This window comes from Panulirus ornatus, chromosome 16, assembly GCF_036320965.1.
Source record: "Panulirus ornatus isolate Po-2019 chromosome 16, ASM3632096v1, whole genome shotgun sequence".
Classification (NCBI taxonomy): domain Eukaryota; kingdom Metazoa; phylum Arthropoda; class Malacostraca; order Decapoda; family Palinuridae; genus Panulirus; species Panulirus ornatus.
The window spans coordinates 20,746,671-20,766,494 of NC_092239.1; the positions used below are offsets into that span (position 1 = coordinate 20,746,671).

At 41.7% G+C, this 19,824-nt stretch overlaps 1 protein-coding gene across 1 annotated transcript in view; it reads left to right on the forward strand.

The window, feature by feature from the left end:
• The window catches only part of LOC139753907 (ATPase family gene 2 protein homolog B-like), a 195,102-nt gene that overhangs the window by 116,181 nt on the left and 59,097 nt on the right, over window positions 1-19,824 (forward strand). Inside the window, exon 6 of the mRNA XM_071670865.1 lies at window positions 19,165-19,365. Coding sequence (XP_071526966.1) covers window positions 19,165-19,365 — 201 coding nt within the window. The remainder of the gene's footprint in view (window positions 1-19,164; window positions 19,366-19,824) is intronic.

Genomic DNA, 19,824 nt, shown 5'->3' on the forward strand with positions numbered 1-19,824 from the left:
TGGACAAGCTGTGTAGGTATGTTATTTTGCGTGTAGTGGACGTGTGTATGTACATTGCTATGGGGGGGGTTGGGCCGTTGCTTTAGTTCTGTTTCCCTTGTGCTACCTCGCAAACCGCGGGTAGACAGCGACAAAGTATAAAAAAAAAAAAAAAAAATCTCAACGTATACATATATATGCACACACAGACATATACATATATACACATGTACATAATTCAATACAACAATGTTGTATGGTTGCGAGGCGTGGGCTATGGATAGAGTTGTGCGCAGGAGGGTGGATGTGCTAGAAATGAGATGTTTTGAGGGACAATATGTGATGTAGGGTGATTTGAATCGAGTAAGTAATGTAAGGGTAGAGAGATGTGTGGAAATAAAAAGAGTGTGGTTGAGAGAGCAGAAGAGGGTGTTTTGAAATGGTGTGGGCACATGGAGAGAATGAGTGAGGAACGATTGACCAAGAGGATATATGTGTCCAGACCCATAAATGCTACATACAAATCCATTTGCTTTTCTAAGTATTTCTCACATACATTCTTCAAAGCAAACACTTGATCCACACATCCTCTACCGCTTCTGAAACCACTCTGCTCTTCCCCAATATGATGCTCTGTACATGCCTTCACCCTCTCAATCAGTACCCTCCCATATAATTTCCCAGGAATACTCAACAAACTTATACCTCTGTAATTTGAGCACTCACTCTTTCCCCCTTTGCCTTTGTACAATGGCACTATGCAAGCATTCTGCCAATCCTCAGTTACATATGTATACTTATGTATATCTCTCTTTTTAAACCAGGTATTCCCAATCAACAGTCCTTTTTCAACACTTAAATCTACAAGCTCTTCATTATTTTAATTTACAACTCTGAACACCCCATATACACCAATTATTCCCTCAAATGCTACATTACTCACCTTTGCATTTAAATCACCCATCACTATAACCCAGTTTCGTGCATCAAAACTACTAACACACTCACTCAGCTGCTCCTTAAGTACTTGCCTTTCATGATCTTTCTTCTCATGCCAAAGTGCATATGCACCAATAATCACCCATCTCTCTCTATTCACTTTCAGTTTTACCCATATCAATCTAGAGTTTACTTTCTTACACTCTATCACATACTCCTACCATGCCTGTTTCAGGAGTAGTGCTACTCCTTCCCTCGCTCTTCTCCTCTCACTAACCCCTGACTTTCCTCCCAAGATATTCCCAAACCACTCTTCCCCTTTACCCTTGAGCTTTGTTTCACTCAGAGCCAAAACATACAGGTTCCTTTCCTCAAACATACTACCTCTCTCCCTTTTTTTATCTTGGTTACATCCACACACATTTAGACACCCCAAACTAATTTTTTTTTTTTCTTTTTGCTTTGTCGCTGTCTCCCGCGTTTGCGAGGTAGCGCAAGGAAACAGACGAAAGAAATGGCGCAACCCACCCCCATACACATGTATATACATACGTCCACACACACAAATATACATACCTACACAGCTTTCCATGGTTTACCCCAGACGCTTCACATGCCCTGATTCAACCCACTGACAGCACGTCAACCCCGGTATACCACATCGATCCAATTCCCTCTATTCCTTGCCCTCCTTTCACCCTCCTGCATGTTCAGGCCCCGATCACACAAAATCTTTTTCACTCCATCTTTCCACCTCCAATTTGGTCTCCCACTTCTCCTCGTTCCCTCCACCTCCGACACATATATCCTCTTGGTCAATCTTTCCTCACTCATTCTCTCCATGTGCCCAAACCATTTCAAAACACCCTCTTCTGCTCCCTCAACCACGCTCTTTTTATTTCCACACATCTCTCTTACCCTTACGTTACTCACTCGATCAAACCACCTCACACCACACATTGTCCTCAAAGATCTCATTTCCAGCACATCCATCCTCCTGCGCACAACTCTATCCATAGCCCACGCCACGCAACCATACAACATTGTTGGAACCACTATTCCTGGAAACATACCCATTTTTGCTTTCCGAGATAATATTCTCGACTTCCACACATTCTTCAAGGCTCCCAGAATTTTTGCCCCCTCCCCCACCGTATGATCCACTTCCGCTTCCATGGTTCCATCCGCTGCCAGATCCACTCCCAGATATCTAAAACACTTTACTTCCTCCAGTTTTTCTCCATTCAAACTTACCTCCCAGTTGACTTGACCCTCAACCCTACTGTACCTAGTAACCTTGCTCTTATTCACATTTACTCTTAACTTTCTTCTTTCACACACTTTACCAAACTCAGTCACCAGCTTCTGCAGTTTCTCACATGAATCAGCCACCAGTGCTGTATCATCAGCGAACAACAGCTGACTCACTTCCCAAGCTCTCTCATCCCCAACAGACTTCATACTTGCCCCTCTTTCCAAAACTCTTGCATTCACCTCCCTAACAACCCCATCCATAAACAAATTAAACAACCATGGAGACATCACACACCCCTGCCGCAAACCTACATTCACTGAGATCCAATCACTTTCCTCTCTTCCTATCTTCCTACACGTACACATGCCTTACATCCTCGATAAAAACTTTTCACTACTTCTAACAACTTGCCTCCCACACCATATATTCTTAATACCTTCCGCAGAGCATCTCTATCAACTCTATCATATGCCTTCTCCAGATCCATAAATGCTACATACAAATCCATTTGCTTTTCTAAGTATTTCTCACATACATTCTTCAAAGCAAACACTTGATCCACACATCCTCTACCACTTCTGAAACCACACTGCTCTTCCCCAATCTGATGCTCTGTACATGCCTTCACCCTCTCAATCTATACCCTCCCATATAATTTACCAGGAATACTCAACAAACTTATACCTCCGTAATTTGAGCACTCACTCTTATCCCCTTTGCCTTTGTACAATGGCACTATGCACGCATTCCGCCAATCCTCAGGCACCTCACCGTGAGTCATAAATACATTAAATAACCTTACCAACCAGTCAATAATACAGTCACCCCCTTTTTTAATAAATTCCACTGCAATACCATCCAAACTTGCTGCCTTGCCGGCTTTCATCTTCCGCAAAGCTTTTACCACCTCTTCTCTGTTTACCAAATCATTTTCCCTAACCCTCTCACTTTGCACACCACCTCGACCAAAACACCCTATATCTGCCACTCTATCATCAAACACATTCAACAAACCTTCAAAATACTCACTCCATCTCCTTCTCACATCACCACTACTTGTTATCACCTCCCCATTTGCGCCTTTCACTGAAGTTCCCATTTGCTCCCTTCTCTTACGCACTTTATTTACCTCCTTCCAGAACATCTAATATATATATATATATATATATATATATATATATATATATATATATATATATATATATATATATATATATATATATATATTAGTTTGAGTGCAGATGGATATTAAATGCACTGGCTTCAGGTAGAATGACAAGGATAGGTCTCAGACTCAATTTATGGACAAACTATCACTGATAAGTTCAACTGGCATATCATTGGCATACTTGGATTGGTAAGAAGAATTTTCAGTCACAGGCATTATTTTGTGTTCATTTATTTATAATTATCCCAGGACCAATTTCTGTTAAAAAAAAACTGTTACACAGGACCTTTCTAATGGCTCTTGCAGATTAACAGACTGTACTACTTCTAGTTGCAGAGAAACTTAAACTTACTTGAAGTGAGAATTGTTTTTGGTAAGATTTTACTCCCAACAATACAATACAATACAGTGAAGGTCGGCCTGTGGCAGGGGTGTGTGATATCACCATGGTTGTTTAATTTGTTTATGGATGGGGTGGTTTTGGAGAGAGGGGCAAGTATGCAGTATGTTGAGGATGAGAGGGCCTGGGAAATGAATCAGTTGTTGTTCGCCAGTGATACAGTTCTCGTGGCTGATTCAAGTGTGAAACTGCAGAAGCTGGTGACTGAGTTTGGAAAAGTGTGTGAAGGGAGAAAGTTGAGAGTAAATGTGAATAAGAGCAAGGTTATTAGGTTCATTAGGGTTGGGGGACAATTTGATCGGGATGTAAGTTTAAATGGAGAAAAATTGGAGGAAGTGAAGAGGTTTAGATATCTGGGAGTGGTCTTAGCAGTAGATGGAACCATGGAAACGGAAGTGAATCACGGTAGGGGAGGGGGCGAAGGTTCTGGGATTGATGAAGAATGTGCGGAAGGAGAGAACATTATCTTGGAGAGCAAAGATGGGTATATTTGAAGGAATAGTAGTTCCAACAATGTTATATGGTTGTTAGGCATGGGCTATAGATAGGGTTGTGTGGAGGAGGGTGGATGTGTTGGAAATGAAATGTTTGAGGACAATATGTGATGTGAGGTAGTTTGACTGAGTAAGTAATGGAAGGGTAAGAGAGATGTGTGGAAATAAAAGAGTGTGGTTGAGAGAGCAGAAGAGGGTGTGTTAAAATGGTTTGGACTCATGGAGAGAATAAGTGATGAAAGATTGACAGTGAGGATTTATATGTCAGAGATGGAGGGAACAAGGAGAAGCGGGAGACCAAATTGGAGGTGGAAGGGCGGAGTGAAAAAGATCTTGAATGAATGGGGCCTAAACGTGCAGGAAAGTGAGAGGTGTGCAAGGAATAGAGTGAATTGGAACGATGTGGTATACCAGGGTCAACGTGCTCTCAATAGACTGAACTAAAGCATGTGAAATATCTGGAGTAAACCATGGAAAGGTCCGTGGGGCCTGGATGTGGATAGGGAGCTGTGATTTTGATGCATTACACATGACAGCTAGAGACTGAGTGTGAATGGATGTGGCCTCTTTTTGTTTGTTTTCTGGCACTACCTTGCTGAAGTGGGGTAGCGATGCTGTTTCCTGTGAGGCAGGGTAGTGCCAGGAATGGATGAAGACAAGCAAGTATGAATATGTACATATGTATAAATGTATGTGCCTGTGTATGTGTATGTATATGTATGTATATGTGTATACATACATATTTTAGGGAGAATAAAAAGATGTTTTGGAAGGAGGTAAATAAAGTGCATAAGACAAGGGAACAAATTGGAATATTCGTGAAGGGGGCTAATGGGGAGGTGATAACAAGTAGTGGTGATGTGAGGAGGAGATGGAGTGAGTATTATGAAGGTTTGTTGAATGTGTTTGATGGTAGAGTAGCGGATATAGGGTGTTTTGGTCGAGGTGGTGTGCAAAGTTCTCAGAGAGGGTTAGGGAGAATGATTCGGTAAACAGAGAAGAGGTAGTAAACGCTTTGCGGAAGATGAAAGCCGGCAAGGCAGTGGGTTTGGATGGTATTGCAGTGGAATTTATTAAAAAAGGCGGGTGACTGTGTTGTTGACTGGTTGGTAAGGTTATTTGATATATGTGTGACTCATGGTGAGGTGCCTGAGGATTGGTGGATTGCTTGCAGAGTGCCATTGTACAAAGGCAAAGGTGATAAAGGTGAGTGCTAGAATTACAGAGGTATAAGTTTGTTGAGTATTCCTGGTAAATTATATGGGAGGGTATTGATTGAGAGGGTGAAGGCATGTACAGAGCATCAGACTGGGGAAGAGCAGTAGAGGTAGAGGTAGAGGATGTGTGGATCAGGTGTTTGCTTTGAAGAATGTATGTGAGAAATACTAGAAAAGCAAATGGATTTGTATGTAGCATTTATGGATCTGGAGAAGGCATATGATATAGTTTATAGAGATGCTCTGTGGACGGTATTAAGAATATATGGTGTGTTAGGCAAGTTGTTAGAAGCAGTGAAAAGTTTTTATCGAGGATGTAAGGCATGTGTACGAGTAGGAAGAGAGGAAAGTGATTGGTTCTCAGTGAATGTAGGTTTGCGGCAGGGGTGCGTGATGTCTCCATTGTTGTTTAATTTGTTTATGGATGGGGTTGTTAGGGAGGTGAATGCAGGAGTGTTGGAGAGAGGGGCAAGTATGCAGTCTGTTGTGGATGAGAGAGCTTGGAAAGTGAGTCAGTTGTTGTTCACTGATGATACAGCACTGGTGGCTGATTCGTGTGAGAAACGGCAGAAGCTGGTGACTGAGTTTGGTAAAGTGTGTGAAAAAAAAAACAGAGTAAAAAGAGAGCAAGGTTATTAGGTAGAGTAGGGTTGAGGGACAAGTCAATTGGGAGGTAGGTTTGAATGGAGAAAAACTGGAGGAAGTGAAGTGTTTTAGATATCTGGGAGTGGATCTGGCAGCGGATGGAACCATGGAAGCGGAAGTGAGTCATAGGGTGGGGGAGGGAGCGAAAGATCTGGAGCATTGAAAAATGTGTGGAAGTCGAGAACATTATCTCGGAAAGCAAAAATGGGTATGTTTGAAGGAATAGTGTTTCCAGCAATGTTATATGGTTGTGAGCCATGGGCTATAGATAGAGTTGTGCAGAGGAGGATGGATGTGTCGGAAATGAGATGTTTGAAGACAATATGTGGCATGAGGTGGTTTGATCGAGTAAGTAATGTAAGGGTAAGAGAGATGTGTGGTAATAAAAAGAGTGCGGTTGAGGGAGCAGAAGAGGGTGTTTTGAAATGATTTGGTCACATTGAGAGAATTAGTGAGGAAAGATTGACCAAGAGGATATATGTGTCAGAGGTGGAGGGAACGAGGAGAAGTGGGAGACCAAATTAGAAGTGGAAAGATGGAGTGAAAAGGATTTTGAGTGATCGGGGCCTGAACATGCAGGAGGATGAAAGGCGTGCAAGGAATAGAGTGAATTGGTACGATGTGGTATACTGGGATGGACGTGCTGTCAATGGATTGAACCAGGGCATGTGAAGCGTCTGGGGTAAACCATGGAAAGTTCTGTGGGGCCTGGATGTGGAAAGGGAGCTGTGGTTTCTGTGCATTATACATGACAGCTAGAGACTGAGTGTGAACGAATGTGGCCTTTGTTGTCTTTTTGTAGCGCTACCTCACACACATGCAGGGGGAGGGGGTTTTTCATTTCATATGTGGCAGGGTGGCGACGGGTTGAATAAGGGCAGACTATGCATTATGTACATGTGTATATATGTATGTCTGTGTCTGTATATATATGTATACGTTGAGATGTATAGGTATGTATATGTGCGTGTGTGGACATGTATGTATATACATGTATATGTGGGTGTGTTGGGCCATTCTTTCGTCTGTTTCCTTGCGCTACCTCGCTAACACGGGAGACAACGACAAAGTATAATAAAAGAAAAAATAAGTGTGTATATGTTGATATTTATATGTATATATATGTGCGTGTATGGGAGTTAATGGATATATATGTGTATGAGAGGATGGGCCATTCTTCGTCTGTTTCCTAGCGTTACTTTGCTGACGTGGGAGACAGCGACCTAGTATGATAATAGATGAATGAATAATTTAATAGTAATAGAGCAGTCATATATAAACTAATGCATGTAAAAAATATATACTTTAAGACCAGAGACAGCATCACAAATTTATCCTAATTGTATTGTGAAAATATATGAGCAAGCAGTATTAGGCAAATGAGCAAACTTGCTGTAATGATAATGGTGGTAAACGATTTACCAATTGTGTGTTTGATATTTCATATCAATCAGTTATGAACTAATTTATGTTAAAAGAAAGTTGATACCAAAAACAGTGTCGCAGATTCATTATCATAAATATGCATGTTTAGCTGACTGACTTACCTCATTCACTGTAGAGCACTGAGATGGCACGACCCTTCACGGACAAATGTAGTCATCTCTCAGACCTTGTTTGAGATAAGATTTTCCAGTCTTATATTTTTCTGGGAGACTAATGGTTTCACTACTGCAGCCCAAATGGAAGCTTTTCAAAGTTTTAGATCTTTTGCAATCAAAAATCTTTTAAGAATATTCAGCTCCTCAACTTCTTCTTATGAAAACATTTCTTTATAGGTTTGGACTCTCCAAACAAGAATCTTATTTTTTGATGATAACCTTGGTATCAGATAACATAAACTTTATATTCATGGCCAAATATGAAAATGTTAAGCGTAGAAATAACACTTTTTTGTCAACTCTTAGAAGACTTTTTGAGGAATTTCATTCCTTATATTTTATTTATTTTGCTCTGTCGTTGTCTCCCGCTTTTGCGAGGTAGCACAAGGAAACAGACGAAAGAAATGGCCCAACCCACCCCCATACACATGTATATACATACACGTCCACACACGCAAATATACATACCTATACATCTCAATGTACACATATATATACACACACAGACATATACATATATACACATGTACATAATTCATACTGTCTGCCTTTATTTATTCCCATCGCCACCTCACCACACATGGAATAACATCCCCCTCCCCCCTCATGTGTGCGAGGTAGCGCTAGGAAAAAACAACAAAGGCCCCATTTGTTCACACTCAGTCTTAGCTGTCATGTAATAATGCCCGAAACCACAGCTCCCTTTCCACATCCAGGCCCCACAGAACTTTTCATGGTTTACCCCAGACGCTTCACATGCCCTGATGCAATCCATTGACAGCATGTCGACCCCGGTATACCACATCGATCCAATTCACTCTATTCCTTGCACGCCTTTCACCCTCCTGCATGTTCAGGCCATGATCACTCAAAATCTTTTTCACTCCATCTTTCCACCTCCAGTTTGGTCTCCTACTTCTCCTCGTTCCCTCCACCTCCGACACATATATCCTCTTGGTCAATCTTTCCTCACTCATTCTCTCCATGTGACCAAACCGTTTCAAAACACCCTCTTCTGCCCTCTCAACCACGCTCTTTTTATTTCCACACATCTCTCTTACCCTTAGATTACTTACTCGATCAAACCACCTCACACCACATATTGTCCTCAAACATCTCATTTCCAGCACATCCACCCTCCTGCGCACAACTCTATCCATAGCCCACGCCTCGCAACCATACAACATTGTTGGAACCACTATTCCTTCAAACATTCCAATTTTTGCTTTCCGAAATAATTTTCTCGACTTCCAAACATTCTTCAAGGCTCCCAGGACTTTCGCCCCCTCCCCTACCCTATGATTCACTTCCGCTTCCATGATTCCATCCGCTGCTAGATCCACTCCCAGATATCTAAAACACTTTACTTCCTCCAGTTTTTCTCCATTCAAACTTACCTCCCAATTGACTTGACCCTCAACCCTACTGTACCTAATAACCTTGCTCTTATTCACATTTACTCTTAACTTTCTTCTTTCCTACACTGTACCAAACTCAGTCACCAGCTTCTGCAGTTTCTCACATGAATCAGCCACCAGCGCTGTATCATCAGCGAACAACAACTGACTCACTTCCCAAGCTTTCTCATCCCCAACAGACTGCATACTTGCCCCTCTTTCTAAAGCGAGATATACATAAGTATACCTATGTAAGTATGAGAGATGGCCAGAGAGCATTATTGGATTACGTGTTAATTGACAGGCGTGTGAAAGAGAGACTTTTGGATGTTAATGTGCTGAGAGGTGCAACTGGAGGGATGTCTGATCATTATCTTGTGGAGGCAAAGGTGAAGATTTGTATGGGTTTTCAGAAAAGAAGAGAGAATGTTGGGGTGAAGAGGGTGGTGAGAGTAAGTGAGCTTGGGAAGGAGACTTGTGTGAGGAAGTACCAGGAGAGACTGAGTACAGAATGGAAAAAGGTGAGAACAAAGGAGGTAAGGGGAGTGGGGGAGGAATGGGATGTATTTAGGGAATCATTCATGGCTTGCGCAAAAGATGCTTGTCGCATGAGAAGCATGGGAGGTGGGTTGATTAGAAAGGGTAGTGAGTGGTGGGATGAAGAAGTAAGACTATTAGTGAAAGAGAAGAGAGAGAGGCATTTGGATGATTTTTGCAGGGAAAAAATGCAATTGAGTGGGAGATGTATAAAAGAAAGAGGCAGGAGGTCAAGAGAAAGGTGCAAGAGGTGAAAATGAGGGCAAATGAGAGTTGGAGTGAGAGAGTATCATTAAATTTTAGGGAGAATAAAAAGATGTTATGGAAGGAGGTAAATAAAGTGCATAAGACAAGGGAGCAAATGGGAACTTCAGTGAAGGGGGCTAATGGGGAGGTGATAACAAGTAGTGGTGATGTGAGAAGATGGAAGTGAGTATTTTGAAGGTTTGTTGAATGTGTTTGATGATAGAGTGGCAGATATAGGGTGTTTTGGTCAAGGTGGTGTGCAAAGTGAGAGGGTTTGGGAAAATGATTTGGTAAACAGAGAAGAGGTAGTAAAATCTTTGTGCAAGATGAAAGCCGGCAAGGCAGCAGGTTTGGATGGTATTGCAGTGGAATTTATGAAAAAAGGGGGTGACTGTATTGTTGACTGGTTGGTAAGGTTATTTAATGTATGTATGATTCATGGTGAGGTGCCTGAGGATTGGCGGAATGCTTGCATAGTGCCATTGTACAAAGGCAAAGGGGATAAGAGTGAGTGCTCAAATTACAGAGGTATAAGTTTGTTGGGTATTCCTGGTAAATTATATGGAAGGGTATTGATTGAGAGGGTGAAGGCATGTACAGAGCATCAGATTGGGGAAGAGCAGTGTGGTTTCAGAAGTGGTAGAGGATGTGTGGATCAGGTGTTTGCTTTGAAGAATGTATGTGAGAAATACTTAGAAAAGCAAATGGATTTGTATGTAGCATTTATGGATCTGGAGAAGGCATATGATATAGTTGATAGAGATGCACTGTGGAAGGTACTAAGAGTATATGGTGTGGGAAGCAAGTTGTTAGAAGCAGTGAAAAGTTTTTATTGAGGATGTAAGGCATGTGTACGTGTAGGAAGAGAGGAAAGTGATTGGTTCTCAGTGAATGTAGGTTTGCGGCAGGGGTGCGTGATGTCTCCATGGTTGTTTAATTTGTTTATGGATGGGGTTGTTAGGGAGGTAAATGCAAGAGTTTCATTCCTTATGCTTAGTTAAATCTCTTTGGGACTTTTTGGAAATCGCTAAAAGCTATTGAAGGGAACTGGTTTGCACTGGAACCTTGAAACTCTTTTAATTGCTAAATATATTCACTTTGATTTATGGACTTACTGGCTCAACCTAGTCTTTACACTAAAGCCCAGTATGTAAGGAAGATGGCCTTTACCTTGGCTTTCCTTACAAAGCTTTTCATGGAGTAAATCAACAGAAGATATATATGGGATTCATCTGACACCAGCAAATGGCATCTTGTTCTAGAAGTTGTAGGTTCACCCTGCATGGCTCTAGGGATTTTTCCTTCAGGAGGAAATGATTTTAGTGTCTCTGAATCACCTCTAAATGGCGTTTGTGTCTACTGTGGCCTTAGTCCTCTTATCTACATTTTTTCTCTGAACATTCCTCCTCCATATGGATTTGCTCTCATGCTCATGTGATAGACCACCAAAGAAGAAAAATGAAGTATTTGAAATGAAAAAGTATTTTTTCTCCTAGACAGTTTCCAACAGCATATTTTTGGGCTTCTTACCTGCCTTTTTCTTCTGTTTTTTAGTTTGAAAAACCTCTCTTTACCAACTTTTATTACTTTGGTTTAACAGCCACAATTTGCAAAGACTAAGCTGTAAGACAGCTCATTACCAAGATACAAGTTGGTTGATGACATCATCACTGTGGGAGTCTCTGGTTGGTTGAGGGTAGGCTCAAACAGGCAAGTTGTCACTTCTATGGGTGGATGGAATGCTGTGGATGGGTAAAGCTAGAGCTACCCCATCATTATATATGTTTAAAAGATGCTAGGAATACTCAACAAACTTATACCTCTGTAATTTGAGCACTCACTCTTATCCCCTTTGCCTTTGTACAATGGCACTATGCACGCATTCTGCCAATCCTCAGGCACCTCACCATGAGTCATACATACATTAAATAACCTTACCAACCAGTCAACAATACAGTCACCCCCTTTTTTAATAAATTCCACTGCAATACCATCCAAACCTGCTGCCTTGCCGGCTTTCATCTTCCGCAAAGCTTTTACTACCTCTTCTCTGTTTACCAACTCATTTTCCCTAACCCTCGCACTTTGCACACCACCTCGACCAAAACACCCTATATCTGCCACTCTATCATCAAACACATTCAACAAACCTTCAAAATACTCACTCCATCTCCTTCTCACATCACCACTACTTGTCATCGCCTCCTCATTTGCGCCCTTCACTGAAGTTCCCATTTGCTCCCTTGTCTTACGCACTTTATTTACCTCCTTCCAGAACATCTTTTTATTCTCCCTAAAATTTAATGATACTCTCTCACCCCAACTCTCATCTGCCCTTTTTTTCACCTCTTGCACCTTTCTCTTGACCTCCTGTCTCTTTCTTTTATACGTCTCCCACTCAATACCATTTTTCCCCTGCAAAAATCGTCCAAATGCCTCTCTCTTCTCTTTCACTAATACTCTTACTTCTTCATCCCACCACTCACTACCCTTTCTAATCAACCCACCTCCCACTCTTCTCATGCCACAAGCATCTTTTGCGCAATCCATCACTGATTCCCTAAATACATCCCATTCCTCCCCCACTCCCCTTACTTCCATTGTTCTCACCTTTTTCCATTCTGTACTCAGTCTCTCCTGGTACTTCCTCACACAAGTCTCCTTCCCAAGCTCACTTACTCTCACCACCCTCTTCACCCCAACATTCACTCTTCTTTTCTGAAAACCCATACAAATCTTCACCTTAGCCTCCACAAGATAATGATCAGACATCCCTCCAGTGTCACCTCTCAGCACATTAACATCCAAAAGTCTCTCTTTCGCGCACCTGTCAATTAACACGTAATCCAATAACGCTCTCTGGCCATCTCTCCTACTTACATAAGTATACTTATGTATATCTCTTTTTTTAAACCAGGTATTCCCAATCATCAGTCCTTTTTCAGCACATAAATCTACAAGCTCTTCACCATTTCCATTTACAACACTGAACACCCCATGTATACCAATTATTCCCTCAACTGCCACATTACTCACCTTTGCATTCAAATCACCCAACACTATAACCCGGTCTCGTGCATCAAAACCACTAACACACTCATTCAGCTGCTCCCAAAACACTTGCCTCTCATGATCTTTCTTCTCATGCCCAGGTGCATATGCACCAATAATCACCCATCTCTCTCCATCAACTTTCAGTTTTACCCATATTAATCGAGAATTTACTTTCTTACATTCTAAGGCATGTACAGGGTGAAGGCATGTACAGAGCATCAGATTGGGGAAGAGCAGTGTGGTTTCAGAAGTGGTAGAGGATGTGTGGATCAGGTGTTTGCTTTCAAGAATGTATGTGAGAAATACTTAGAAAAGCAAATGGATTTGTATGTAGCATTTATGGATCTGGAGAAGGCATATGATAGAGTTGATAGAGATGCTCTGTGGAAGGTATTAAGAATATATGGTGTGGGAGGCAAGTTGTTAGAAGCAGTGAAAAGTTTTTATCGAGGATGTAAGGCATGTGTACGTGTAGGAAGATAGGAAGAGAGGAAAGTGATTGGTTCTCAGTGAATGTAGGTTTGCGGCAGGGGTGTGTGATGTCTCCATGGTTGTTTGATTTGTTTATGGATGGGGTTGTTAGGGAGGTGAATGCAAGAGTTTTGGAAGAGGGGCAAGTATGAAGTCTGTTGGGGATGAGAGAGCTTGGGAAGTGAGTCAGTTGTTGTTCGCTGATGATACAGCGCTGGTGGCTGATTCATGTGAGAAACTGCAGAAGCTGATGACTGAGTTTGGTAAAGTGTGTGAAAGAAGAAAGTTAAGAGTAAATGTGAATAAGAGCAAGGTTATTAGGTACAGTAGGGTTGAGGGTCAAGTCAATTGGGAGGTAAGTTTGAATGGAGAAAAACTGGAGTCATTGAAGTGTTTTAGATATCTGGGAGTGGATCTGGCAGCAGATGGAACCATGGAAGCGGAAGTGGATCATAGGGTGGGGGAGGGGGCGAAAATTCTGGGAGCCTTGAAGAATGTGTGGAAGTCGAGAACATTATCTCGGAAAGCAAAAATGGGTATGTTTGAAGGAATAGTGGTTCCAACAATGTTGTATGGTTGCGAGGCGTGGACTATGGATAGAGTTGTGCGCAGGAGGATGGATGTGCTGGAAATGAGATGTTTGAGGACAATGTGTGGTGTGAGGTGGTTTGATCGAGTAAGTAACGTAAGGGTAAGAGAGATGTGTGGAAATAAAAAGAGTGTGGTTGAGAGAGCAGAAGAGGGTGTTTTGAAATGGTTTGGTCACATGGAGAGAATGAGTGAGGAAAGATTGACCAAGAGGATATATGTGTCGGAGGTGGAGGGAACGAGGAGAAGAGGGAGACCAAATTGGAGGTGGAAAGATGGAGTGAAAAAGATTTTGTGTGATCGGGGCCTGAACATGCAGGAGGGTGAAAGGAGGGCAAAGAATAGAGTGAATTGGAGCGATGTGGTATACCGGGGTTGACGTGCTGTCAGTGGATTGAATCAAGGCATGTGTATGGGGGTGGGTTGGGCCATTTCTTTCGTCTGTTTCCTTGCGCTACCTCGCAAACGCGGGAGACAGCAAAAAAAAAAAAAAAAAAAAAAAAAAAAAAAAAAAAAGATGCTAACTCCAGTGAATCTAGAAAATACCTTATAGTTGCAGGACACTATCTCAGAGAGAAGATGTTTCCCAGTTTTTGTCATTTATATTTTCAGCTTAATTCCATCTTTTTCATTTCAGATTTCTAAAACTGGAGAGAATCATATGAGAGTGACTGAGTTTGGAAAAGTGTTTGAAAGAAAGTTTAGAGTAAATGTGAATAAGAGCAAGGTTATTAGGTTCAGTAGGGTTGAGGGACAAGTTAATAGAGATGTAAGTTCTCCCCTATCCCTGGAGATAGGGGAGAAAGTATACTTCCCACGTATTCCCTGCATGTCGTAGAAGGTGACTAAAAGGGGAGGGAGTGGGGGCCTGGAAATCCTCCCCTCTCATTTCTTTTTAATTTTCCAAAAGAAGGAACAGAGAAAGGGGCCAGGTAAGGGTATTCCCTCAAAGGCCTAGTCCTCTGTTCTAATGCTACCTTGCTAACATGGGAAATGGCGAATAGATTGAAAGAAAGAAAAGAAAGAAGTTTGAATGGAGAAAAGCTGGAGGAAATGAAGTGTTTTAGATATCTGGGAGTGGACTTAGCAGCAGATGGATCTATGGAAGCGGAAGTGAGTCACAGGGTGTGGGAGGGGGCGAAGGTTCTGGGAGCGATGAAGAAGATGTGTTTAAGGAGTGTGATTGAAAGGACAGAAGAGGGCGTGTTGAAATGGTTTGGACATATGGAGAGAATGAGTGAGGAAAGATTGACATAGAGGTTATATGTGTCAGAGGTGGAGGAAGTAAGGAGAAGTGGGAGACCAAATTGGAGGTGGAAGGATGGAATGAAAAAGATTTTAAGCAATTGGGGCCTGAACATACAGGAAGGTGAGAGGCATGCAAGGAATTGGAACGATGGTGTATACTGGGGTTGATGTGCTGTCAGTGGACTGAACCAGGGCATGTGAAGTGTCTGGGGTATACCATGGAAAGTTCTGTGTGGCCTGGATGAGGAAAGGGAGCTATGGTTTCGGTGCATTACACATGGCAGCTAGAGACTGAATGTGAACAAATGTGGCCTTTTTGTTTGTTTTCATGGCACTACCTTGCTGAACTGGGGGGTAGCGATGCTGTTTCCTATGTGGCGGGGTAACGACAGGAATGGATGAAGGCAAGCAATTATGAATATTTACATGTGTATACAGGTTATAGTGATGGGTGACTTGAATGCAAAGGTGAGTAATGTGGCAGTTGAGGGAATAATTGGTATACATGGGGTGTTCAGTCTTGTAAATGGAAATGGTGAAGAGCTTGTAGATTTATGTGCTGAAAAAGGACTGGTGATTGGGAATACCTGGTTTAAAAAGCGAGATATACATAAGCATACCTATATAAGTAGGAGAGATGGCCAGAGAGCGTTATTGGATTACGTGTTAATTGACAGGCGCGCAAAAGAGAGTCTTTTGGATGTTAATGTGCTGAGAGGTGCAACTGGAGGGATGTCTGATCATTATCTTGTGGAGGCTAAGGTGAAGATTTGTATGGGTTTTCAGAAAAGAAGAGTGAATGTTGGGGTGAAGAGGGTGGTGAGAGTAAGTGAGCTTGGGAAGGAGACTTGTGTGAGGAAGTACCAGGAGAGATTGAGTACAGAATGGAAAAAGGTGAGAACAATGGAAGTAAGGGGAGTGGGGGAGGAATGGGATGTATTTAGGGAATCAGTGATGGATTGCACAAAAGATGCTTGTGGCATGAGAAGAGTGGGAGGTGGGTTGATTAGAAAGGGTAGTGAGTGGTGGGATGAAGAAGTAAGAGTATTAGTGAAAGAGAAGAGAGAGGCATTTGGACAATTTTTGCAGGGAAAAAATGCAATTGAGTGGGAGATGTATAAAAGAAAGAGACAGGAGGTCAAGAGAAAGGTGCAAGAGGTGAAAAAGAGGGCAAATGAGAGTTGGAGTGAGAGAGTATCATTAAATTTTAGGGAGAATAAAAAGATGTTCTGGAAGGAGGTAAATAAAGTGCGTAAGACGAGGGAGCAAATGGGAACTTCAGTGAAGGGCGCAAATGGGGAGGTGATAACAAGTAGTGGTGATGTGAGAAGGAGATGGAGTGAGTATTTTGAAGGTTTGTTGAATGTGTATGATGATAGAGTGGCAGATATAGGGTGTTTTGGTCGAGGTGGGGTGCAAAGTGAGAGGGTTAGGGAAAATGATTTGGTAAACAGAGAAGAGGTAGTAAAAGCTTTGCGGAAGATGAAAGCCGGCAAGGCAGCAGGTTTGGATGGTATTGCAGTGGAATTTATTAAAAAAGGGGTTGACTGTATTATTGACTGGTTGGTAAGGTTATTTAATGTATGTATGACTCATGGTGAGGTGCCTGAGGATTGGCGGAATGTGTGCATAGTGCATTGTACAAAGGCAAAGGGGATAAGAGTGAGTGCTCAAATTACAGAGGTATAAGTTTGTTGAGTATTCCTGGTAAATTATATGGGAGGGTATTGATTGAGAGGGTGAAGGCATGTACAGAGCATCAGATTGGGGAAGAGCAGTGTGGTTTCAGAAGTGGTAGAGGATGTGTGGATCAGGTGTTTGCTCTGAAGAATGTATGTGAGAAATACTTAGAAAAGCAAATGGATTTGTATGTAGCATTTATGGATTTGGAGAAGGCTTATGATAAAGTTGATAGAGATGCTCTGTGGAAGGCATTAAGAATATATGGAGTGGGAGGCAAGTTGTTAGAAGCAGTGAAAAGTTTTTATCGAGGATGTAAGGCATGTGTACGTGTAGGAAGAGAGGAAAGTGATTGGTTCTCAGTGAATGTAGGTTTGCGGCAGGGGTGTGTGATGTCTCCATGGTTGTTTAATTTGTTTATGGATGGGGTTGTTAGGGAGGTGAATGCAAGAGTTTTGGAAAGAGGGGCAAGTATGAAGTCTGTTGGGGATGAGAGAGCTTGGTAAGTGAGTTAGTTGTTGTTCACTGATGATACAGCGCTGGTGGCTGATTCATGTGAGAAACTGCAGAAGCTGGTGACTGAGTTTGGTAAAGTGTGTGAAAGAAGAAAGTTAAGAGTAAATGTGAATAAGAGCAAGGTAATTAGGTACAGTATGGTTGAGGGTCAAGTCAATTGGGAGGTAAGTTTGAATGGAGAAAAACTGGAGGAAGTAAAGTGTTTTAGATATCTGGGAGTGGATCTGGCAGCGGATGGAACCATGGAAGTGGAAGTGGATCATAGGGTGGGGGAGGGGGCGAAAATCCTGGGAGCCTTGAAGAATGTGTGGAAGTCGAGAACATTATCTCGGAAAGCAAAAATGGGTATGTTTGAAGGAATAGTTGTTCCAACAATGTTGTATGGTTGCGAGGCGTGGCCTATGGATAGACTTGTGCGCAGGAGGATGGATGTGCTGGAAATGAGATGTTTGAGGACATTGTGTGGTGTGAGGTGGTTTGATCGAGTAAGTAACGTAAGGGTAAGAGAGATGTGTGGAAATAAAAAGAGTGGTTGAGAGAGCAGAAGAGGGTGTTTTGAAATGGTTTAGGCACATGGAGAGAATGAGTGAGGAAAGATTGACCAAGAAGATATATGTGTCAGAGGTGGAGGGAACGAGGAGAAGTGGGAGACCAGATTGGAGGTGGAAAGATGGAGTGAAAAAGATTTTGTGTGATCGGGGCCTGAACATGCAGGAGGGTGAAAGGAGGGCAAGGAATAGAGTGAAGTGGATCGATGTGGTATACCGGGGTTGACGTGCTGTCAGTGGATTGAATCAGGGCATGCGAAGCGTCTGGGGTAAACCATGGAAAGCTGTGTAGGTATGTATATTTGCGTGTGTGGACGTATGTATATACATGTGTATGGGGGTGGGTTGGGCCATTCCTTTCATCTGTTTCCTTGCACTACCTCGCAAACGCGGGAGACAGCGACAAAGCAAAAAAAAAAAAAAAAAATATATGTGTCTGTGTATGTGTATGTTGATATGTGTATGTATGTATATGTGCTTATATGGGCATTGAAGTATATATACGTGTATATGAGTGGATGGGCCATTCTTCGTTTGTTTCCTGGTGCCACCTCGCTGATGCGGGAAACAGCAATTAAGTATGATAATGATAATAGTAATAGTTATGATAGCAATAATGATAATGATAATAATGATTCATGAAGATAAGGCGGACTTAGGATGCTGCCTCAGTTGTTACCATTTGTAAATATATTTTACAGGGGCTAATTTTTTTTAGATCTCTGGATTCACAATATTTTTCCAGCCCATATGGTTATTTGTGAGTCTTTGAATCTACTGAAATGTAAAACTGAGAAGATTGTGAAATTTCTTGATCATGCTTTGTAGGGTTTTTAGAAAATTTAGGGACTGACCTACTTAGAAATCACAAATGGAGGGACGTTAATGGTTTTTAGGGATCCAGCCCTACTGGTAACACCCAGCTTCACTCAAAACGATTTATGTTTTTATCTTTTTTTGAAATGTTGTTCACATCATCCTTTTTGTGAAGACATGCCATTTAGCTTTAAGGCCTTCATTAAAAGTCATAAGTTTATTCCATTGATTGTGATACAGCCTGTGGACAAAGCAAAAGTAGTCTTTATTAATAGTGTGAATAAAGAAATATGTATTTTGTGTGTACATTTGAATGTCAGTGATATAAAAGAAATTAAGTTATAATGTAAAACTTGTGTTTCCAGGATTTTTGTTGTATGGTCCTCGAGGTTGTGGCAAAACACGTCTCGTAGCTTCTTTGGCTTCATCTAAAGGATGCACCTTCATCACAGCTAATGCTTCTCACCTTCTTTCACCCTATGTTGGTGATTCAGAAAAACGAATTGCTGCCCTTTTCCATGCAGCACGCTTGGCACAGCCCACAATTTTATTTATTGATGAAATTGGTAAGTCAAGTTGTATCTTTGCAGTTGAAAATTTTAACTAATTCTTTAGGACTGATTGTGGTCTCGTGAAATCATCATTCTGTCTGTTTTTATTTATTAATCAGTTTACCAGTCTATCAGTCTATTCTTGTATCTACCCATCTATCTATCTGCTTAGAGCAAGGAAAGCAAAGGAATTGTACCAGCAACAGATTATTGTGGTCTAACACAATGCTCTGTTTGTGTTAGCTAAGCAGATGAGAAAAACAGACTAATATGGTAAGAGTAGAAAGATATACAGATTTTTTAAGAAGGCAAAACCTTGTAAACTTTTCATGTAACTAAGATGCAAATGGTATCAGTTAAGGATTTGAAATGAAAAATTTATCAAGATGTTCTGGAAGGAGGTAAATAAAGTGCGTAAGACAAGGGAGCAAATGGGAACTTCAGTGAAGGGCGCAAATGGGGAGGTGATAACAA